We start from the raw sequence: 25,506 nt of genomic DNA, 5'->3' as shown, positions 1-25,506 counted from the left end.
GCTGCATGATAAGGAATATTCTTGGAGTTATGATTAAATATAATTATTTATATCATATTTTCTTATTATTCCCAATTTTTTAGCAGGTTTAATCGCAAATATCTATAAATGACATTAATGGAGTTAACTCGTTTTTGCGCTCAAACCCTTCATAATAGAGTTATCGAAGGAGGTAAGGTCGGTATTCGGTATGAGTCGACCGAACGGATGTCGTCAAACCTGGTGTGGTATATGTCAACGTCAATGCGCGTGATAAATCGCTCGCACTCACATACGACTCTCTGGCCCTTGGGTGTGAAATTCGTCGTAACTCAGTCGGTGGGACGAGCAGCGGGCGACTTCTGATCCGTCGACGGACCTCACGAAATCGACGATCGAATTGGCGCGCAAACGAATATCACTCTTTGTTTTCACCCTTATGTTCTTCAACAGGATGATGTTTCTGAGCGAGACAATAATTTGTGTGTCCTACTTTATGATACCAATAGCTGCACTACAAAGTTGTTGGGTAGTCACTTAGAGGTCGACAAACATACATTTAAGTGGCTTATATGGTAAAATATTTTGGTTGTACACATTTATCAGACTTGTAGATTAAATTCCTTGCTGTCAAGCTATCAAGGTAATGCTATGAAAAGCATGTGATACCAGTCCGCATGATTTAATTAGAAATGAAATAAGGTTTAAGGAATTCGAATCAGCGTTTTGAGGGCAGCACAGGGTAAGGTTTTTCTTTATGAGTCGGTTGTGAGTGTTTATGTAAAGTGATATGTGTAATAGTTTGAAATGTAATGAATGATTCGATTTATGGGGGTATAATTTGATGTTTTGTTTTTGATGATTGAGGGAAAACATTGAATCAAGTAAAACAATGAAGGGTTGTTTTCAATGAAATGAAGTGGGTTTTTTTTCAATGTATTCTGTTTTGATGCGTCTGTGTTGTTTATTGTAATCATTTTTGTGATTGTATTGTCATTTCGTGTATGGTGAACATATGTCAAGAGGAAGGAATCAAAAAAAGTCATTTGGAGCAAAACGACGCGAAGGTACACAAGAACATATCATGTGATAAGATGTGAATATGAAACATTGTGCCAGGGAGCCTTTATCATTACGTGTAGAGTAATATGCATGACTATAGGACATGAATGCAAGTAACGCGAAGTTTCAATGAAATCGATTGATTGCAAATAGAGCCCTATCTCTGCGATCTGACATGCGTCAATAATATTGATTATCATCGTTGAATAATGCTAAACCGTGTTGCCAACTCGCATTCACGTACATGTATTTGAATAAAGTTTACCCATGTCTGAATGAGAGACTTCAGCACGCCTTGAGAAAAAGAAAAAAAAAAACAGTAGAAAAGAGAGTAAAATGAGATGACAGGGTTTGTGACACAACACACTCGTCGTGCTATCATTGTCATCATAAATCATATCAAATTGGTATTTGTGAGGGTAGACTTGGGTCACACCGACACGCATACCTTCTAGGGATCCTCAAATACTCTTCGAGCAGAAGTACAAACGTCTTGAAAGATATCTACCCGCCAAGCTCCCAGCTCTCCTCTTTCAATCTGTTCTATATTTTAGTTTCATGGTATAATTATAATTATTTTTATTATTATTATCATTAGGTGATCCGAGTATCCTTCGGATCACCTTCTGTATCTGTACGGATTCTTTCTTCTTCTTTCTTTCTTTATTTCTCCGCAAAAGTTGTGCAGAGGTTAGCTCAGAAAGTCCGCTGCCTATCAATTTCAAAATTATACCATGTATGCATCATGTCCCAAAGACGACAAATCTAATGTATCATTGTGATCAGTGGACCGTGACGTCACTATGACGTCATTATATGAAAACACATTCTCAATCATATCTCATTAATGGAATGAAATTTTTCAATGAAATTTACGTCACATATATTTCAAATTATGCGCATTCTACTCATGTTCTCAAAATTCATATTTTCTCTTAAAACGTGCGCGTACGCGCGCGTTGAAATATTTGTATGCTCCAATCGAGCTCAAAATTTTTTTGCACACGTTTCAGACCATTTGGAGCATTTTTTGAAAAATTGAAAAAATCGGACGGACGCGTACGCGCGCGCGCATATACGCACGCACAGCTCATGTGCAATTGAAATTTCCAGTTTTTTCACTTTGATCGGATGTCTGAAATGTTAAGGAATATTTATACCAAGTTTCAAATCAATCCGACTCAATATGACGTCATACGGGCCCGTCAAAGTTGAAATTCCGCGCGCGCGTCAATGGCGATATACAGTGCAACTATGCCAAAAAACTGCCAATTTTAAATCCGATTTTACTCGTCAGGATGGACGGTGACCCCCCATTTTCTGTACATATTTTGAAAGCTGATGAGTTGTACATGTCATTTCATGGGGTGGCAATGCTGACAAAATGATTAAAAGATATCAAATTTCTTATTAAAGTAAAAAAAGTAAATTTTCAAAATGACGTCATCAAATTTCAAGTTCATTCGAGCATATCTCACTAGTCCTTTGTCAATTTTCACCCAGATTTCAGTATGATGTAGCTTATTTAATGTTCTTTCAAACATAAAATTACAATATTTTGATTGGATAACGGTATCACCTCGTAAAAATGGATTAAAAGTAATCTTGTCAAATTTGACCAGTTTACGTGTTATCTCTATGGGAGTGCAGTTTTTCTGGAAATGAAAATTGACATGACTATCTTTATCGAGCACTAGCTCACTTAAGCTTCGGTAAATTTCTCCCAGATTTTAATATGTTGTAGCTGAGACTTTACGCTACCGTAAGTGTGCCCTTTGTTTTTTCATACGATGTCAGAATCACGTCAAAAAATTGGGTTGAAATTCAGGCTTATCTTCGATGTATTGAGATATTTCTTTCTTTCTGCAACTTTCTTTGCAATAACTCAAGAAAAACGGCCTCTATCACTTCCATATTTTGCACATGTTTAGTTCATGTCACGTGAATTATTTCATAAAATAACAACTACTTGATCAGACACCATCTTGGGTATGTAAATTAGGGTCAAAGGTCATAAGTGTTTCACCCTGTATCTTAGTGAATACATGTCCTATCTTTCCCATATTTTGCATACGCAAAGACCATGTTACAAGGATCATTTCACAAAATAACCACTTTTTACTCAGATGCCATCTTGTCTGTACAAATTGAGGTCAAAGGTCATATGTACTTCTTTTTGTATCTTCGTTATGACGTGTTATCTCTATGGGAGGGAATTTTCTTTAATGTGAAAATTGACATGATTGTCTTTATCGAGCACTAGCTCACTTACCCTTCGGTGAATTTCTCCCAGATTTTAATATGTTGTAGCTGAGACTTTGCGCTATCGTTTTGTTTCCTTTGTTTTTTCATACGATGTCGGGATGACGATAAAAAATTGGTTGAAATTAAAGCTTATCTTCTATGTATTGAGATATTTCTTTCTTTCTGCAACTTTCTTTGCAATAACTCAAGAAAAACACGCCCTATCACCCCCATATTTTGCACATGTTTAGTTCATGTCTCGTACATTATTTCATAAAATAACAACTACTAGATCGGATAACATCTTGGGTATGTAAATTAGGGTCAAAGGTCATAAATGTTTCATCTTGTATCTTAGTGAATACCTGTCCTATCTTTCCCATATTTTTCACACGTATAGACGATGTCGCGAGAATCATTTCACAAAATAACCACTATTTCATCAGATGCAATCTTGGGAGTGCAAAGGTGGGTCAAAGGTCATATGTATTCATTGCTGTATCTTCGTTATTCAGTGTATACAGAATTTGGTACCAAAGATGGCAGATATGACTCCCTTTTCTAAATGAGAATGCAAACATCACACGGCCAATGTCTCTAAACAGAGGTGAAACTTGTATGGTCATGCCTATTGCGATCAGGACTCGAATCATTGATAAAAAAAATCGGATCACCTTAATTTGTCAGTGATGACAAATTACAATCTCTAGTTATTATTATTATTATTATTATTATTATTATTGTTATTATTATTATCATCATCATTATTATTATCGTCATTATCTATTTGCTATTTCAGCATAAAATACAAACAGAAAATCATATTACACGATATAAAGATTGTGACCATAATAACTCGTTTAACTATTGAACTATCTTTCTGATAAGAAACCAGAAATATATGATGACATGATGTAGGATGATGTATCACTTATACAGCCAGGATCCAACAACATACTCACATAACCATGGAAATAAACCCCTCAAAAACCTCTGACCATATTTTTGTCCATGATATTATTAGGTCAATTCCCAACCCTGAATTTCACCACTTGTACTAAATTTCCTGACGGACTCTGTATCAAATTGCTGAGACTACAATATTCACAAAAAAAGTTTCCAGCCTTCTGTGGCAGAGATGTTCGGGACGAAAGAAAGAAATCGAAGTACTACATGTAATAGGAACCTTGTTCAATGCCATACTGTCATAATTCATGCAATTGTACCTTTAAACTTCGTGCAGCTGCCGTCGCCATCACCATCATACACGGCTAACGTTTGCCCTCGGGCGTTTGATGTTTCCTTCTTTCTTGAAGCTATGAAATTCAGGGTTAAGGGTTGTGATCTTGTATCAATTTCGTGATGTCTGCGATTATCTCAAATGACAAAAAAAAAAGAGAGAAAAAAAATCGTAACTCAAATGCTTGCAAAATCTTGATCGTTCCAGAATTACTGAGTGGACAGAATTGGACTTGTATAGGTCATACGACATATTGCCATGATAATGTCAAGATCCTTTTCATGGTAAAGTAATCGACTTTACGACTAAATCAGGATAAGTAGGATTCGTCGGTAGGACAGAATTTAGGGGTCACCACGCGTCAGTTAAAACTTGAATCTTCATCGAGTACGAGGTATCAATATATCTTCTGTGTATAATGAACACTTTTCAACCATGGCATATTATACCATGATAGAAGTTCTCAAGCAAATAGTTCTCGGCATTTATTTTATCCTGTTATACAAACTCCTGATAAAAGAGCTCGGTCTCTTGCTCAATAGGATATAGCTGACAGAGCTGAGAAGTGAGAAGAAATTTGTTGTTACGAATCCTTTCTTTGTCAGGGATTTGGAGAGATTGTGCAATTCTATGTTGTTTTCTCTGGCAGTCAGTATACTCAAAGCACACAAAGTGTTAGGTCGATTGATTATCATCGCCCAGAATGTGACACATGATGTATCAATCCAAATGATATTGTTTGATACTATAGATGAAGATGTCCGCACCTTCAAAAAAGAAAAGACCATTGAATTAGGTGATAACACTGTCGTACCACCATACCCAATGATTATACATAAAAAGTTAACACACACACACTTAACATACAACACACACACGCACGCATTTCGATGATTTCAAAATACATCGAGCTGATACGGTCTTTTGCATTCGCTTATGACTTCTGGCACATGATAACATCATATTTTTAAGATCGTGGTTCTGAAAGGGTTAAATATACCAAACAAGAGGCTGTGATGGATTACATCGATTGCGACAGCCTATGCTTTGATATACGTGCTGACAGTTCGACTTTGCTGGAACGCGCGCAAACCCCGTTTGACAACGAGGTCACTTTAGAAGTCTGCCTGTCAGCGTTGTCGTCAGCTTACGTACACTAGAATGTCGTCAAAATCGCCCCCCCCCCCTCCTGCACCCCTCTCCCGCATCTCCCATTCTCCTCTTCCCCCATCCCCTGCACCCCTCTCCCCCCGCATCTCCCACCCTCCTCTTACCTCATCTCCTGCACCCCTCTCCAAATCTCCCATCCTCCTCTTCCCTCATCCCCTGCACTCCTCTCCCCCATCTCTCACCCTCCTCTTCCGTCATCCCCTGCACCCCTCTCCCCATCTCTCACCCTCCTCTTCCCTCATCCCCTGCACCCCTCTCCCCCATCTCCCACCCTCCTCTTCCCTCATCCCTTGCACCCCTCTCCCGCATCTCCCATCCTCCTCTTCCCTCATCCCTGCACCCCTCTCCCCCATCTCCCATCCTCCTCTTCCCTCATCCCCTGCACCCCTCTCCCCCATCTCTCACCCTCCTCTTCCCTCATCCCTTGCACCCCTCTCCCGCATCTCCCATCCTCCTCTTCCCTCATCCCCTGCACCCCTCTCCCCCATCTCTCACCCTCCTCTTCCCTCATCCCTTGCACCCCTCTCCCGCATCTCCCATCCTCCTCTTCCCTCATCCCCTGCACCCCTCTCCCCCATCTCTCACCCTCCTCTTCCCTCATAGCCTGTCACATCAAAGGCTCTGGTCGATTCCAGGTGCGCAATAAAATATAGTCATTGTAGACATCAGGACGTATCCTACACGACTGAAGTGCGTCATCCAATGTGTTTGTATCAAAGTTCACCGCGTCCCGATAGCTAAGCATTTCCCATCTGTTGACATAGTTTTCATTTCATAGTCGTGAAAGAAAACCCATGTCCTTGCGGGATTTGTTACCCTTCCACAGTCTCAATATCGAGCTTTTATCTCAATTTCTTTGTATTTCAGCGCCCAACATCATCCAAGACATTGCGTAATTACACATTCGGAAACGCAAAGGAGCTTTCTTCATAAGTATGTGCGCGAGCAAAGAAGAGTAAATTTCTTTCCGTGAAGTCACGTGACCGAGATGAACACCCTAAGTGGGGCCAATGGGAGGTCTTCCTATTAAACCAAAAGGTTAAAACGGTCGGAGCGTTCTCAGCCCAGTTTGCTCAAATTTTTGATGACCTGTTGCCTCTATTGCACTGCTCTTCAGAGAGCATTCTCTCATGAGCGAACTTTTCCTTTAATCCAACCAGAGACCGACCAGGGATGTCATGTGATCAGAACGACTGCAAAACTGCCCGCTTGAAAAAAAAAAATCTACTGTCTCGCCTGTCGCCAAACTTGATTAATTTTGGCAACGTATTGGTCTAGTGGACTCGAACTAATAGTCACATCACTATGATGGTAGTTCCTTAAAGTGACACATCTAATCCTCGATGGTTGTTGAAGTAAAAAAAAAAATAGAGAGATACCGATGCCCTACATACCACAAGAGGGATCACAGAGAGCTACTATATCTATAGAGATGAGTCCACTGTTTTCCACCAAGAATTATCCCCAATGTAGCCACCCCCCTACTTTAAAGGTATTGTTCACCATTGGGAGCAGTGATTTAACAAATATATGAGTTATTACATTCGATGCATAATGTGTAGGTCAGTTGTATCGCAAAACATCGTACCATATAGATATTTCGCAATTCGAAAAGCGTAAAATATAAGGAGATATCACTATTCTTCTCACTAAACCATAACTGTAGACGGTTGAGTCTAGAAACGATTTCATTATGACTATTGTTCACATTTTGTCTTTTTAACAATACTTAACATTGATTATAATGAATAAAATTGTTACAGTGGTTGTTCCTATCCCTAAATCACATTTTAGAACTATTTTGAAGCACTGTAGCTGGATTTTTGTTTCATCTGCAAATGGTAAATAATGCCTTTAATGCTTCATTGTGTATACTTCGTATAGAGTCTTTCTTACCGATGTCAGATCCACGTAGCTTAACTTTGTTGTATAAGACGTGGACAAGTAATGACAGTTCTCGGCAAGCTACGGAGCTTTAAAATATTTCACTGACCCCCTTCCCGTGTTTGTTTACTGGACGTAAACTTTCGTGGTCTATTTCTCACGACTTCCTGACTTGATTCACAAAATACGCGGACTGTCTGTCTCTCTGTCTCTCTGTCTGTCTGTCTGTCACTCTCCTTCTCTACATCTCTCCCCTCTCTCCCTCTCTCTCTTCTCTTTTCTTCTCTATATATCAATCCACCCATGTCTTCTTTCTCTTCCATTTTATCTATCTATCTCTCTCTCTTTCATTTTCTATATGTCACTCTTTCTCTGCTTCTATATCTACAATTTTCTGTTCTTTTTTAATCTCCCCTGTCTATGTGTATAGAGATAATTGTATAATATGCTTTTCCAATTGTCCTTCTTTCTGTCTATATCTCTCTTCTCTCTCTCCCTCTCTCTCTCTCTCTTTCTCTCTGTTTGTATCTCTGCCTTCATTCGTGTTTGTTTGTTAGTTGATGAAGCTGGGTCAATCCGTCAACCCTTGAAAAGCACTCAAACAGTGAAATATTGACATAGAAAATATACTACCCTCGAAGTCCACGTTGGTGGACGTTTATGCAACGTTTTTGATTTCGTCTCTTTTCACTCAACTATATTCTCATTTCTCCCGTGATTTCATGTGTACTTTTCTATCTTCCCCTCGATCAGCTTTCATCTCTCTGTCAGCATTGTTTTGTTTTTGATAATTCCAGTTGTCCTCTCTTCCGACCTACTTTTCTTCCTCATACGGCCGTCAGCTTTTCATTCACTTGGATTTTTTTCTTAGTTCTTTATTTTTCATTGGGGAGGGAGGGAGGGGGGGGGGAGCCCCACCCTTTACTATTCTGCCTCGTGAATTTTAACCTTGAATCATCTTATTCCCATGATTTTAGCTTTTGTCCTTCACTCTAGGCTTCATTTTTTTTTCTCTCTCTCTCCCTTTCGTGTCTTCTTGAAATAGATTTTTCTATCGTCGATCTATCTTTACAACTTCATCTCTTATACACCATCTGAAATACCCGCCTAAGAAATCTTGCAGTGTTTTACCTCGCATAACCCCTTGCCTTGCACAAATCCTCTTGTTAAACCGTTTCCCTTAATCTTCTAAATATCATTTCGCTTCTTATTCATAGTTATCGTTGTTGGCATACTTTTATGATTGTTGCAATCATTGCGGGCTGGCAGTGTTTAGTTTATTTGATATCGAAACGTGATTTTTTTTTATCACTGCACACGTCATTCAGGACTGTGATATACTTGCGAAATAGCATGTGGACAGATTTTGAGTCATCATACCATCACGCACAAAACGTCGCATAGTGATCGCAACTAACATTATTCGAACACCTCCTCCATAGAAAGAGAAAAAGAAAATATCGTGTGGCTGTTGTAATACTGACAGATGAATTGCATAAAGAGGCATAATTCATTGCATTCAAGTGCATTATCGCGAGAATTTCACGCGTGACGGCGTTTCTTCTATTCCAGCGATTTCTACCACTTTCGTCTTGGCATGTCGCCGTAATATAAGTGCGAAGCCGGAACGATATGCCTTCTGCCAGCAAAACCCAATCATGGGGGTGATTTATCAGATATGTATCTTGCATTTGTCACTTCGGCACTTTATTTTCTTTCTTTTTTTGTCGGAACGGGAGACGTGCGCCAGGAAGTTGGATCTATTCCAGCAAATTTCTTAAAATGTATCCTCGTGTGAATTCTCTCAAAAGGTCATTCACAAAAGCGTTTCATTTTCAGCCCTTCATGTCAACATCGGTAGTCGAGGAGAAAATCCGAAGTTCCGCTTACGTGCGCGTCTGAAGTTGATGGCAGAAGACAGTGCCTGGATGAAGTTTCTTTTTCCACCAGACGTTGTAAATTACCCCTGTCTATGTGCTCGTCACCGTGGTGGAATGTTCAAGAAGTTGCTTGAGTGGACAAGTTGAACGACTTCAGTTTTCTTGGCGATGTGAAAGTGTCAATTTCATGCCACAAAGACGTCGAGTATGTCACCATGAACTGAAATCCTTAGTTATGCTGTCATTTTCATCTCTGTGTTTAAAAAAACACCAGATTCAAATACAAGCGTGATACTGTGCTTTATATAGAATAACAAAGAAATCATAGTCATCAACGGTTATGACAATGATTGCCACTTCTGGGTTTCCATGGGACCCCGAGAGTCGGTTTGGCAGAGAAGGTTGAGGGTTAGGCCTAGATGTTGTTCAAGTCTGAAAGACAGTCACTGAAAGTAAACAGGAAGGTAAATTGCGAGACATAAATATTCATACATTTTAAAATTAACATTTCACAATGCGAGTTTCGTCTACCACGTAAATCATATCCTTATTCCTTTCTTGTTGTTTATTGTTTTAAAAAATAAAACTGTGAGCATATATACGGCCAATCGAGACATGTAGTCGGTGTTCCACTTGACCCAAGACATGTATCAATGTTGGTTTCTTTATTTTGTTTGTATTATTAGTGGGTTCAAATAAGATTTATGCCTAATCGTTAAATCAAGATACCTCCGTTTTTATTTTCCTTAACTCTGGGGCAAAGAACCCCTGTCATAGCGCGTGTACTACGTGAGATACTTGATAACAGGCATGCTATCCAGATAAAAGTGTACAGCCAAAGAAATATTGGTAATCAAGGAGGCTGAACAAAAAACAAAATCACGCCCTTGTTAAAAACGATATTTATGAAATCTATAATTTGTAGAATGCGTCGCTGCAATGTCAGCTCCTCCTATAGCCGCGATAGTTTTAACGGACAAAATTTATGACGAAGATGGCCACCTGAGTGTGCTAATCATAACTTGCGAATACATCTTCATTCTCTGTCACTCGTCCTGTGTTATGGATATTGTCGGATAGAAGTAATGACGTGTAGATATCAATCGAATTTGTTTCGAGACTAAATCACCAATGTTTATAGCAAAGCATATCATATCAAGGATTACGATTTTCTTCATTGTCGTATCGTTTCTTGAGACGTCTATATTCTTTCCGAATTTGTTCCAGATCGTTGAGTTTGAAGTCTTTCGTTTCCCCATACACTTGTCATAAGTAAATGACGTTTGTTTTATGTGTTAGCTAATGTTCTTTTCCATTTCAGATATCATAACGTCATTGCTAGCATGTTTCAGTCAACTTTTGGATATTGCAGAAAATGATAAATTTGACAACAATCAGAACATCTACGACAGAAAAAAAAAATATTATATCTTTCGTGCAAATGATATGTGATATGAGATATCTCATATTTACTTGAAACTCAAGAGCAGAAATCCTGACTTTTCTTCGACGATGATGTCAGAACTTGGCTGCTATCTCAAGGTCGTTAAGCGGAACATCTCTCACCGTAGCCGTAAATAAGGCATGACCCGATAGCCTGCGATAAAAAAAGGCGCCACTCACTGAGTGCAAGCGAGGCGCGAAGACGAATCTGATATTTTGTCGTTCGATTTTTCCTTTGTGGGTGTTCGCAGGAAATCATATTTCTCTCTACTTTATCATCTTTCTCTCCCTCATTCTTCCCATCCCTGTCTATCACCCCCCCCCCTCTCTCTCTCTCTCTCTTAACTATCTGATAGAACCTAGAGATATGTGCTGCTAGTGTTCCTTCAATAAACAATGCAGAGTGCATTTAGGGTTGTATAGTGTGTGTTGCTTCAAAGTTAATACGTGAATCCGTGTGCATCTTTGTGTGTGTGTAACTACGTGTGTGTCAGAGTGTGTTTTAGCGACAGTGATTTATTGTAATGGCGTCTATACTCAGTCACGAGACTAACAGTGTCGCATGCAAACCATATACATTTTCCCACTGTGTCCTGTACGCGCGAAGTTCAGTTTGAAGAGATTGTCGTTAAAATTCTCTGGAAAGTTATGGTTCGAGCTTTACCATTTCCTTCTGTCGATCACAATCTCTATAATAGAGCCATACACCTTGTTACAGTAGACAAGGTTCTAATTTTGTAGATAAAAGGTTTCGGGTTCGAATCCTGCCCGTTGTGATAATCCTCGAACAATCTCCCTTAATCCTTTACTTTAATCTCCCTCATCGCCCAAATTGTACCCTTATGGGTATCAATTTCAATTTCAATAGTTTATTTATCTGTCGATGCCATAAGACAACAATAATGCAATGCTAACGTTGAAGAGGCTATACCCTGGACCAATAACACCAGGGCCCCATTTCATAGAAAGTTGATATGATAGCAACTCTTGCTGGGATGGCTGTTGTCATGGTAATGGCAAGAATCCAGCTTCCTGATTGGCTGTTTGCTATGGGAAGTTGCCATTCTAGCAAGAGTTGCTATCCTAACAACATTTATGAAATGGGGCCCAGATGTAATTATTCCTTTCAATTCAATTTATTTCTTAAATTTGTTTATTTTTTGTTTTACATTTATTCCATTATCATCATTATTGTTATTGTCATGATCATTAATATCATTATAACTATGATTATTGCTTTTATCATTACTGTAATCATCACTATTAGGTCCTACTCATAGAGCTGTATTATGCGATATGTAAATGCAGCTCTATGGTCCTACTACACTACATGTAGGCCTATCATTATTATCATCATCGTGATCATCATCATCATCATCACTGTTTTATCATCTCAATGTTACATAGTTACTGTAAATTGCCTGTACTTAGACATATATGACCGTGTCGTCATACATTACATCATTAACATTTATAGGAATTTCCATCTAAATCTTCAGCTTTCGGGTGCTTGGTCTCTTGCTTCAAGTTATCACTTATGATATGTCTGACTGTGTATGTGTGCGCATGCGTTCGTGCGTGTGCGTGTTCACATGTGTATGTGTGTTTGTGTATTAGTGCGAGTGTGAGTCTCTCTGTCTGTCTGTCTCTCTCTCTCTCTCTCTGTATAAGTATATGTGTATATCATGTATGTGCATTGATATTGCATGATTTTTTTAACGGTTCTTTGTTCACATCAGACAATAACTTGTGCCTTTGTGATTCACAAAATGCACAGGTAGTTACACGCACAAAATAGACACACATAGTCAAACATACTAATAATCACAAGGTTATCGGATGACAGTTCAAGGCCTTACTTCGAGCACTAAGAGCGGCTTTTTTATGTTATGAGATGAAGATGAATCAAGTTCCTTGTTTTACTAGATGAAACTGATGATATTAAATGTGTTTTTTGTTCTCTCGATTTCCCGTCACTGCAGCCGTAGATTGTGAAGTATCAGCGTGGAGCTACTGGAGTGGATGTAGCGTGCGCTGTGGAGTCGGTATCAGCGAGCGAAGGCGGGTCGTCGTTACACAGCCCAAGAACGCTGGTGCGAAATGCCCGCCGCTCCGGCAGATCAAGGCTTGTTACAGCAGCTACTGCGACATCAGCAAAAAGTATGGAAATGGTAAGAAAAGGAGTTCCGTTTCCCTCTAAGTTTACTGATTCGTTCTTGCATATCATTTTACTGCGATTTAGAAGAGAGTAACTAATACCAGACTTTAAAACAGATATAACAAAGAAGACACCTAATTGATATAAACATCTTGCCAGTTTATCAGTCAATTGGAATTCTACAAGCATTTGAAAACAAATACGAACGTTTTTGTATTCATCTAAAAGTAGGGAACAGTTTAACCTCAAAATGTTCTTTTTTAGAAGTTTTGACTTGTTATTTCATTGTACTAGACATTTATAAATTACACAGACATCGTTGCAATTAAGTAGAATGCTGGTTTCTGCTGCTGACATGTGAAAATAATTATAGCATCCATTTAACAACACCACTTACGCATTAATTGGAAGGATTCCGCTGATTTGCATTACAGTGATGGCGTTTTATGTAGGAGATGCTATAGGAAAAGGATTACTGATTTATCTGGAACACGGATGAAACAGAAAGAAGTCAGAAAGTTGATTTATTTCGCACTCATGTTATAATGAATATAGAAATAAAAAGATACGAGAGTTGAACAAGAATTCTTGCCAGTCTGTGGAAGTTACCGGATGAGAATTCCTGTGAAAAGGTTTGCTAACAGGTAATTTTGTATACAACATAACAACGTAATGAAACATGTCATATCAAGAGGAACATTGAACTGAATTGAAAAAAAAAAATCCCTAAATGGATCTTAAAGATTGCTCTCGTCTATATGTAATACAGGTTTTTTTTTTCTTTCTTCCGTTCCCACGAGAAAACGTGAAGTAGATGACAAATATTCTCTAGTTTATCTAAATATACTAGACAGGGCTATTGATATCTAAACGTTGTAGAGTTAAAAACTTCTGTTGGAATGAAAGAAAAATAAAAGAGAGAGAAAAAATTTTTATTCGAACATCTTGAAATCCATGCTGATGGAATGATGTCATGGATGCAGTCAATGTTTATCCTTCGAAAGCAAGCTGTCGATACAATGCTGTCATCTATAGCATCGACACATCCCAATAACTTAAACTGTCGACAGTCGCATGTTAAACAACCTCTTCCTCAGCTTTCCATTATATAGCTCTGCTTAATACTGCCCATTATATAGCTCTGCTTAATACTGTCCATTATATAGCTCTGCTTAACCCATTGAGGACGAATCCCGAGTATACTTGGGCAAGCTTCTATGGGAAATGCGTGTTGTAGCAAAATCAAACCATCCTCAACGGGTTAATACTGTCCATCATTATATAGCTCTGTTTCAGTGCATTTCATGCGTCATCTCCTGTTTTATCTGTTTTGTTAAATTTTTTGTTGGAAATTATGGAGATGTATGAAACATTTGACACAGACTATCTATACCATAGGATCTGTAAGTGCGATGGTTCATTGCTCAACGCTACAAATACATATCGTTATACGACGCCGATTGTTCTTTTTGTTTTTTGTTTTTTGTTTTTTATCAAGATCGACTAATCGGCGTCACATTTTCATGAACAAATTAGGATCGTCGAAACTGCTTATGCGCCACCACGATAAGTTTCATTTCATCGTATTGCATTTCATTTCAATTTATTTCATATTTCTCAATTAAAAATATACATCAAATATAACAAAATAGAATGATGAATGATACACCGACGAAATCAGCACTGGTTATAACATAAGGTATGATGGATCTATAGATGTCTATGTCATTCTCAGCTGCATATCATAAATGTTTCGATAACCTGTTGAATAACGTCACGGGGATTCATTTGTGACGCAACGTCTGACTCTCTGCTCGTCTCTCCCCTTCTCTCTCAGGTGTGGCGTTAATTTTACCTCATTACCTTGGCGACAGGAGAGAGGATGCTGAATTTAATATCGTGAAGAATTTTCACTATCGTGATCGCGTCACGTAAGTATATAATGCGTCAAAGCGGCTAGACTTAAAACGATTGGCCTAATATGGAAATATACAGTAGATATTTTGAAGAAATTAAGGCAATGCTGTGTGCACGCACATAAATGTATCAGAACACAATGTCAAAAGACTAAGCAGATGCGATGGATAAATAATTACATCTAGACTGATGTCGAACGTACATGTGTAACGATACTTATAAATCGTTTTGGTTAGAAATGGGATAAAATTTGACGCAGGGTTATATAGACAGAAAATACTAATTTTCTTGGATATATATTAACTTAAGTCGCTGCTCTAAACCCAACTTGCACCGATATGTATTTCCTCTATTTTCTCTCGTGGAAAATGAAAGGCTGGCAATGTGACGCATTCTGGGGAATGAAGGAAGTCTAGAATGGGTATTTGCTGTCGCACACACGCAGTAGAGTTTGTTTTGTCTTGGAAAGATGTGATATTATACACTTCGTTCTTGCTCATTTAGCCACACTCTTTGTCAGTGTATTATGTTTGTGGATATTCTATTCTGTTTTATGTTTGTGATATAAAAGTAATGATAATGATGATAAAAACAATAATTATGTTCATGTGCAGTATGTATATCTTGTTTAGAAACTGGAATCCTGATATCGATTTTCCTGCTCTCCTTTTTTTTACCAACACAGATTCAACAGCTACTGTGTATATTTCAAGCTCAGACGCGTCAATAAACATTGTTACACGGATTCAAACTTTCAATGGACTGATAGTCTAACGAAATGTAAGTCTACCTTAATGCGTAAGCCAGTTTTTATCTTTGCTCGGATCTATAGCACAAAAAAAAAAAAAAAAATGCCATGCCTTTTTTATAAGACTAACGATTAATAGAACTATCTTGTTTATACATAATGTTGTGTCATAGTAAGAGCGACGAAAAGCAAAGTGGCGAATTTTGAAGTTGTTTATACACTGCAAAAAGTCCGGTGTTAAATAGTGAACACCGAGCTGGTGTTAAATTTTCGGTGCTCATTTATGGTGTTAAATTAACACCTCCGGATGTCATTTCCAAATTTTAAACTGTTTTTTGAAGAGTTTCTTAGTAACTTCACTTCTTGTTGATTTTTAATTTAAACAAGACGATCAAGAATTTTACATTAAAATACTAGATTTTTGAAAAAATGTGAAAATAAATTTACACCAAAGTAACACCAGCTGGTGTGGTCTCTTATTGAAGCTGGACGGGTGTTAAACCATTGATATTAACACCAACAAATATCAAATCAACACCATGTGGTGTCATTTTTGAATTAACACCAGTACAGTGTCAAAATAACACCAGGTACAGTGTCAAATTAACACCACGAAGTGTCAGGTGAACACTTTTCAACACCATCACAGTGCATTTTTAACACCTGTGGGTGTGGTCCTTTATTGAAGTTTGATCGGTGTTAGATTTAACACCCGTGGTGTTAAATCTAACACCGATGTTTTTACAGTGTACGGCTGTCGGTGTATCGTTACCGCGTCCATCTATCCGTATTGATGTTGTCTTCCAGCTTGTGCCCCGTATATATATAGAACATTGAGACACAGCACGCATAGTTTCCCTAACTTGTGTCTTTCAGAGCGACTGTCATACACAAGCAGTAATGAATTCTTTTTTCCCCCTAACTTTACATGATGTATGTCTTTGTAAAGCATTTTGAGTAAAAAACAAACAAACAAACTCAAGAAAAGCTTGAGGAAATTAAAAACGCATTTTGAAGATTTGAAGGGGAAGAAATGAAGGGCAATGAATTACTTCCATTTACATATTCACGTGAACTTTGAAGTTCAAATTAGTGTCACGGTCTTCCGATCGTAGGATCAGGCAACAGAACCAAAGTAATTGTGATGATATTTTGCATGGTTTTATCATAAAAGAGTTTTTTTTTTCATGTATAAATAGACATATTCTTTTTTTTTTTATTTGGTCATCTTCTATTACTAGTTTATATAGATTTGCCGACTTGCACGAACGATTTTTCTTTGACCGTGCCGACATTGTATGACAAAGAAAGCTGGTAAGAAAACAGCTTTCAATGTGGGGACGAAACCATCCGTTTGTCCCTTCACAGTAAATCCTGTCAATCTGATTAATGTTTGCCCTTACGCAGATAGTAGCGCTATTATTCCACTCAGGATGACAATGAAAGATAATCATCTTATATCTAGTTGGCTCTTGTGCTTTGTAACCAATGACAGACCATCCTTTACCAAAAGCCATCTTTTCAAGCCGTCTATATAAAGATAATACTAAGAATGCATTATACCGCAATAAATTGACACAATGCAGATAAACCTATTCGGCGTTTAAGAGGTTGCGGGTTCAGGATGACTTCATTTTCGTTCACAAGTTCTACATCAAATAAAATGGGGTTTTTTTTCTCGATATATTGTATCAATATCATTTTTATCCACACACATTTGCTCTAAGTAGGTCATATTATACAGTTGTGCTCGATTTAATAACTATATATTGATTGAATAATTTCATTCCGACTACCGAAAAGGAGGGTATATTCCATGTGAGGGCCAAACTTTTATAAGTGGCCCAAAATGTATCAGAAAATTGAACAGACGATTGCGATTACAGACAAAACGTTTGAAGGGTACAACCAACAGTTATAGTTGTTAACATGCAATATTTTCTTGGACGCACAGGCATATCAAAACATACACTGCACGCACTGTACATGGATTCTTTTTTATTCTATTACAATATCTATATTCTCTGGTCTCCATATATATGCACCTTCTGAGTTTCATTGTAATCTATCCCCATTCAACAACATTTATCTATCAAGCGATCTAAAGGCTCTTACCTTTGGTTGTCAATTGAATCAACTTAATTGTTTCACCCAGGTCATTGAATTTTCTGAGGGAAGGAGAGGATGGAAGGGTTTGATTTAAATAGCACTAAACTGATCTAAACGGGACTAAGCTCCCCTTCTGTCCCCCCCCCCCTCTCTCTCTCTCTCTCTCTCTCTCTCTCTCTCTCTCTCTCATAAATTTGATATATTATATTCATGTATCACCGCCAAAGGTTGTTCCATGAATAATGTCATGAAAGATAAGCCACGGTATCCCCTATGGGATTCATTATGAAGACGAGTTGTCGCACCGTCATCCACCCCTTACGGTTTATTACTGGAGTAGAATTAATGAAATTGCAGGATTTAGCCTTTTTTCACTTTTATATCATCTTTGATATCATTATGCTGTACAGCGACCAGAACAGCCGATTAGCTATATATGGCTACAATCAATTAAGGCTGTCGGCCTCATTATGCGCCGCGACGTCACAAATTTCACCATATTATCAATCAAAGTAGATTTAGCGTCATGTTTAAAAAGTTTGTAAAGTATATCATGGGGCGATGTTCATATCCTGTCATACATCCCCGACATGGCCTGTACGCACCTGAAGAGCCAGTTACCAACTTTTATGAGTGTTTTATGAGTGTTTTATGAGTGTTTTATGAATGCATCTTTTCATTCCAATGTTACATTGATCATCAAGTTTCTTTGCAGTTTTTTTTTTTCCATCTATATCCTCCTGTCGGCACCCGACTGCAATGCTTCTATTGAATCAGCTCAATGTATATAGAGTAGTTTCATCATCTTTCAATTAATCCGTGTTCGGTTTGCCTTCGGGTGTCAGTAGTTGTCGAACAAGCAGTAATGGGAGGGGAAAATTAAATTCTCTATTCAATTCGCGTAAGCCGAAGGAAACTCATTTAACCCCCTATTAACTACAAAAGAGCTGATTTCATTTGCCAGCGCCGGACTATGTCATTTTGCGGATTTTTGTCAAGTAGGGAGATAATTTCAATTACACTTCGAGAGGTCGAATCCATTTACGTTCAAGGGTATGTATCTGAATAAGAATCCTGAGCGATTGTCACTTCGTATTGTGTTCATTCGACCTCCGTGTCATCTTAATTCTTTTCTTCTGTTCTGTACACAGAAATTGCCATCGGACATGGCTTATCCATAAATCTCTGTTCAAATTCATCTGCGCTCTTTTGGAACATTATACGCGCAAATGTTAGTCATCTGGTCAACACTACATGGTTGCATAGTTTGTGAGAAATTGTCACCAAATGTCATGAATGTTTGAACGCACTGGTTTAGATGCTACCATTATTGTATGTGATCACACTGTACATCAAAAGAGCATTGTTTATAGGCTTTATGACGGCAACAGTACAGTTTTCTTGATAGTATCATGTCGATTATTTCTAGGGATTTGTTGTGATTAAGATGCCACCAACATGATGATTCTTTCGACCATGTTACCGCGCATTTATATTATACTCCTGTGGAGCAAGACCTTCCGCATATTTTGCAGCTCGGTATTTATATTTCAAATATTAAAACTAGCTCTATACAATGGAAAACAATTATTATGCCGATTATGCAGTAATCATAGTAATTGCACTCAGGTGATCATTAAACCAAGGAGGGACCAGGCTTGTACCTCCTTGATTAAACACAGGATAAATGGTGGAGACTTACCAGGCCATAGTGTGTTGGCTGTTATTCAAATTCAAATTCAAACTCATATTCATATTCAAATTAATTTTTCACTTCCATCAAATAAACAGAGAAAATTATATACAATGTATAAACAGAACAATTTTAAATAATTGCAAAAATGTAAATTAACAAATACATGTTATAATGAGTAATAAAATGAACAAAACATAATTGTATCTTTTTTTGATATATGCAGAGTACAAATTAAGTAAGGATGGAAATGGAAATGGAGGGTCCCACTAAAAAGCAAAGTTTATACAGTGGGACCCTCAGAAAATACAGAAAAAAAAACGAATAAAAAATAATAAAACAAAATCAAAGGAACTGACATAAAATAAAATTAGGAAAAAAAAAAGAGGGAAAATGAAAAAGAAAAAAAAAATGAAACTACAGCACGTGCCATCGTGGACACAAGCAAACTGGATTCCATGATGTAAAAGTAGTGTGAGGAATGATAAAATAAGTGATGGTCAATGAGTAACGTAAGAGTGTATAGTGTACTATTCCTTGACCATAGGCATGTTTAGACAAAATACTAGAAAAGAGAAACAGATTCGTGAGATTTCTTTATCAACTATCAATCAAAATAAAAGTGACTTCCGTTCAAGTCATCCTTCATTGTTCAATATTGTCACGCACGCTTTACATGCGCTCTGTCATAAACAATACAATCATTGCTGGGGGGTGGGGGTGGAGGGGGGGGGGGAGTCAGTATACACCGGAAACACACAATGGTCATATTTACCTGGCCTGAGCTTTGGAGGACAGCATTAAGCTACACCCATTCCCTGCTATTTCTGTCAGTGTGTGAACATGATGTGCTCCTTTATCCCACCTGTGAAGGCAAGGTTACTGTACTTTTCGATCATAGCTCTCCGTAGGCAGGCTAGGAAAACATACAATGTCATGCTAGCGTGATGAAAAGAAGAAAAAAATTGATATGAACAGGTCGTTATAATGCTGGACGAATGACGAACATTGTGACACGATTTTCTCATTATGTCGTTATCTGGGTCGAGGGGTTAAATATCACGCATTTCCGATAAACTCATTTACACCATGTCACAAACATCCATTTAAATATTGATGAATTTCAACAATCCAGTAGGACTCAATTCTTTGAAAGAAAAAAATATATATAAAGGGATAGTCTGTTGGGATTGTTTGCATTTGTCGAGCTACATTGAGTATGCGTCATGCAATCTTAAACAATAATAATAATAACGCGCTGCGCAAGAAAAATACAAAATAAAACCATCGCAGGCATCACGAAATAATAAAACTGGAATAACAATGTACTTGAACGCGATAATGGGGGAAAAAGTTCAATCGCAGTGATCGTTTGATACAAGTTGCTTGGCCGAGGGGCTCAATAATCGTCTAATCATATTTTGTCAGATCGTTGAACATTTCATTTTCCAATTACGAAACATATACTGGATTTTTAAACAATATTAGCGTGACACAGGACTCGACTATCAGCGATCATCTCCACTAGACCACCAAGCTTCCGCCCGACAGCAAGTGGTGGCTCTAATCGGGTACTGCATAATGATTCAAATTCATGAAATACTTCCGTCTAGATGTTTTCATTGCAACTGACTGACAAATTGCCCTACATCGACGTAAATAAGCACTGAATTGATCAGTGTTTTAGTAGTAGCTATGGAGACGACGCCTGTCCGGAGATCAGGAGGTCGTAGGTTCGAATCCTGCTCGAGTATGTACGCCCATGATTTTTTTATCATGGCTACTACTAAAACACTGATCAATTCAGTGCTTATTTACGTCGATGTAGGGCAATTTGTCAATCAGTTGCAACGAAAACATCTCAACGGAAGAACTTCATGAATTTGAATAGTACAATAGCATGTTCTTAAACTGCGAACTACAGGGACGCGCCCGGCGCTGCGTTACTGATGGGTTCAGGTGATACTGTGATACTGGATTGGTTGTTCTTGTTACAAGTGTGCTAGGCCCCTATATATGGGGCATTTGCGGTAAACGAAAGAAAGAAAAGAAGTGTCTGTAAAGTGGCTATGTGCAGAATGGTCCGTCATTTGACACTTCGGCAGGCATCCATTTCATTGTTTTGTATCAATACACTAACAACCCTTTCTATCAATATTGTCAAATACAAGGATTGCTTTTAGGTGGATGTGCTATAGCAAGCACTATTCATAAGGATTTCATGAATAATCATTTCATAACGGATGCTTACCTCATTGAATTTAAAAATCAGCATGCCCAATTGTAAAATTGACCTTTTCTGCTCATGCGCAAATTGGAACTGTGAACTGGATTATTTTACAATACCTAACAACAGACGGCAAAAAGTTAACGTCCATCCATATAGGATGCACTCTGATATCTTTACCTCTCTACCTGATTCAACAGGTTCACCTCGTTCTGGAACACAATGACGGTCGTTATCATACTTGTGTCCTTGCCTAATAAATAAGAACTAAATCCTCTTTGTCCACGTACTTGGAGCAGCGTATAAAGCTATTTAAAATCATTTTGAAAGGAAGAAGGGCATCCGCAGGAATCTAGGGGAAAATTGCCCAAATCCGTGGTTTTGAAAAGAAATAAGGTGGCTGAGATAACAGCTCTTGGATGACAGTAGGCGAGATAAAAGGGGGACGTAAAAATGAAATATGCCCAGCTGTCAAAGGCATACACTGACGCCTTTGTCTGGTTTCTTGTAATTGATATGTAATATCCCTACGACTGCAGTTCGTGACCGTACATTTGTACTACTTTTTTTTTCTGTTCTTTTTTCTTTTCCTTATCTCTATTTCTCTCTTTCTCTCTCTCTCTCACCCTCGTCTGTCGATTAGCAAATGAATCCGTCTCCCGTTTTTACAGCGACAAAAGTAATGCAGTGCCGTCCACGACCTCGTGCTCGAATTCAATCTTGTGCTGTGTTAATACTCAACCCTGCAGGGGCCTATACCACCTCAAATACTTTCACCACAATGCACTTTAGATGGCAATAACACAGTTACGAAATATTAGCCATGTATTCTTACATAATTCACGCAGTGCTTTATCACTCCCAACGTTTTAGTAATGGGTTTATACACGTACTAGTACCTATACAATAGCCATTGTTGTGTCATTACTAATTTGACTGTTGAATGAATAGCTGTCATTTCTTAACAATCCACCAGAGTTTGTGTATGACGAGTTCCTTTTTTCCTTTTTTTTTTTACTTCTACTTTCACGTGTAGCACAGAGAAATGCAAATACATGTACTTAAAAACGTTTTATTTTACTTTTGTAATTTCTTTTCTTTTTGTATCTCATGAAAGCCTGAAAATGAGAATTCGTGCCTCACTAAAAGGTATAATCAAATTGATAATATTCTTTTCATCTGGGTTGTGACTTTGAAAGCTACGAAGTCCCCGGATGCAGAGCACAGCCCTTTCTCAATCAAAAAAATAATTTCTTTATACGCAAGGTGTAAATCAAATGATAATAATAAAAGGTCATTCAAAGTTTACGACTATAAAAAAAATGGCAGTCATTCTCTCTCGTCCTAATCCCGTTTTTCTCAATCTTTCTTCCCTCCTGCCCAGCCCCCCCTCTCTCTCTCTCTCTCTCTTCTTTTAATCTCACCTTCAGTCTTCCGAAATGTGTTTCAATATCAATCAATCGTATTGTTAAGGAGAGACGGATAGATTGAGCGATTTAGGTCAAGTGTGCGACACCCCCGGGGTGGGGTGCGAACCAATCAAGAGACGCGACTCATTCATCGGGGTGATCCGCAATATAAAAATGAGCGAGGTGTTGAGACGTGGCTAAGTCAATGTCAACGGGACTCGATCGCGGAAGAATTCACCTGAATAAATTGTAACAACAAAAACACTAAAATCATCGTTTAGAAAACCGTCGGCGAATGAATTGCACGAAAAATCATGCAGTGTACACAATTGACACCGTTCAAGGTTGTGATTATAAAAGTTGCAGACGTAGACGATGAGTCATAGAATGGAAAATGTTTAATGTATAAAAAAAGGTGGGATATGAGGACAAATTCGACAAAGGTTTGAGACGTGGAAGATTTGAGTTGATTCTATTAAGAGATGAAATAATTATGAGAGAGTAATAGATTATAAAGATTCATAGAGTATCAAAGTATGTCATGTAAGTTTAAATTGTTTTTGCTCCGGCTGATTATGGACGTACATTGTAATTAGATTTTACTCATGCAGACTTGTTTTGCATGAGTGTTTATTCGCTATCAGTTGCCTATAATAGGATTCAATTTTCATAACCCCCTTATATCAGCCTTCTGGCCAAGAAATCCAATTTACACACGCTCACACATTACTCAAACAATATGTCTTGCAAATGCACCGGGTGAAGGTGGTTTCCGGCAATTAAGAATAATTAAGAATGATCATAGTAAAAATGAAACTGTTTTGATTACGAAAACTTGCCAGAATGTAACAGAAGGCGGGAAAAAAATCTTAAAGCTGTCTTGTATGAACGATGTTCCCCCTGTTTCATCAACTTTTCTGCCTTGCAGGATCTTTTTGATAATCTTTTTTTTTTAAATTCTCGTCTCGTTTTCCATTGCAGCCAAGACAGTGTGTGTGGAGTGCAACCGACCAGCCTACGGCACGGACGGTAAATGTCACGGCGAAGGAGTGAGGAAGGAGAAATCGAGGTTCGCAGCGGTCGACGTGCCGGGATGCCGGGGAAGGTGGACACAACAATCCATCGAAGAAAACTGCAAATGCAACACGGGTGCAGATTATATATTCATCTAGTTGTACGCTCATTAATTTACTTTTCCTCTTTAATATCAATCCTGTGATAGTCTTCTTTATCTACAAATATACCTTAAACTAACGAGTAAGTGTTGTGTTAACAAAAATTCCTGAAGGCAAGCGAAACAGAGCTAGTTCTTAAGATAGGCAGTAATTTAATTAATTCAGCTGTCCTTCTTCAAATCATGTATAGTAGTGGATGACAATATCTTATTAGCCGAGAGCGATAAGAATATATCGTTCGAGACAGAATTGATATCGTATATTCACGATAGCGCGGATTCAATCTGGACGCTTTGTGTGACATCACAGTGAATGATTACAGGCCTGTTGATTTTGTCTCTTATAAGTGTACCCGTTTAGATTGTTTTTGCCAACGTAATATGATTCTATTAAGTATGCAAATTTTAGGGTTATTGTTCTCAGCGTTGTCGTGTTCAGACAGAAGAGAAATAGCGCGATATCGCGTCCTGAATCTTGAAAGAAAATTTTTCAACAAAAGTTTCGACTGTGCTTCCAGGGAATTACGAGAGATACTATATTCTTTTACCGATGTAATTGAATCGGATAACATATTGTTGTTCAAAAGAAAATAATGCAGTCATTTAGTGGGTCGAATTGGCGCGGTATGGTTGTGTATGATCTGTGTTCTTCCCCGAATCGTTCCATGTTCTGAAACCTCGTAGATCTCTAAAGGCCAGTTAACAGCCCAAACAAGACCGAGTTTTATCCGTATATTCATTTTGACGCTATACCATTAGAAAGTGGAAGTCATTTGGATATCAGGGATTTTCAAGCCCCTGTGTTACAATTCAATAGAAGCCTATTCATTAATGGGACTAAATGTAGGTCCATGTACTATAAAGAAAAGTGTTACATTGTGTAAAAGGTGCTATTTTTGTCATGTTTGTATATATACACGTCGAATTTGTGCATGGTTCTCTATACTAGGGCTTGTATTTATATGAAATGTATATTCCTACGCTATTCTAATGATATTTTGTAGTCCTACTTTCTTGTTGTATTGTATTTGTCTGTAAAAATAATGTCAAAATGAATGAGGTACGAATTGTAACGATTGTTCAATATTCGTTTAGAAAGCATGTGAACGTTTAAAGGAATGACCGTTTTCCGCTTTCCTGTTAAATGTATATCATAGTATATGACTGCT

At 38.0% G+C, this 25,506-nt stretch overlaps 1 protein-coding gene across 1 annotated transcript in view; it reads left to right on the top strand.

Moving 5' to 3' along the window:
• The window catches only part of LOC139741406 (somatomedin-B and thrombospondin type-1 domain-containing protein-like), a 70,293-nt gene extending 45,018 nt beyond the window's left edge, over positions 1-25,275 (top strand). The window contains exons 2-5 of the mRNA XM_071651991.1: positions 12,885-13,073; positions 14,898-14,991; positions 15,663-15,757; positions 24,145-25,275. Of these exons, the coding sequence (XP_071508092.1) occupies positions 12,885-13,073; positions 14,898-14,991; positions 15,663-15,757; positions 24,145-24,335 (569 nt within the window). The 3' untranslated portion in view covers positions 24,336-25,275. The remainder of the gene's footprint in view (positions 1-12,884; positions 13,074-14,897; positions 14,992-15,662; positions 15,758-24,144) is intronic.
• The last annotated feature ends 231 nt before the right edge of the window (positions 25,276-25,506 follow it).

This window comes from Diadema antillarum, unplaced genomic scaffold, assembly GCF_040938485.1.
Source record: "Diadema antillarum isolate AM-2024a unplaced genomic scaffold, OU_Dant_1.0 seq00000927_RagTag, whole genome shotgun sequence".
In the NCBI taxonomy this organism is placed as follows: Eukaryota; Metazoa; Echinodermata; class Echinoidea; order Diadematoida; family Diadematidae; genus Diadema; species Diadema antillarum.
This window is presented reverse-complemented; position numbering and strand designations above follow the sequence as displayed.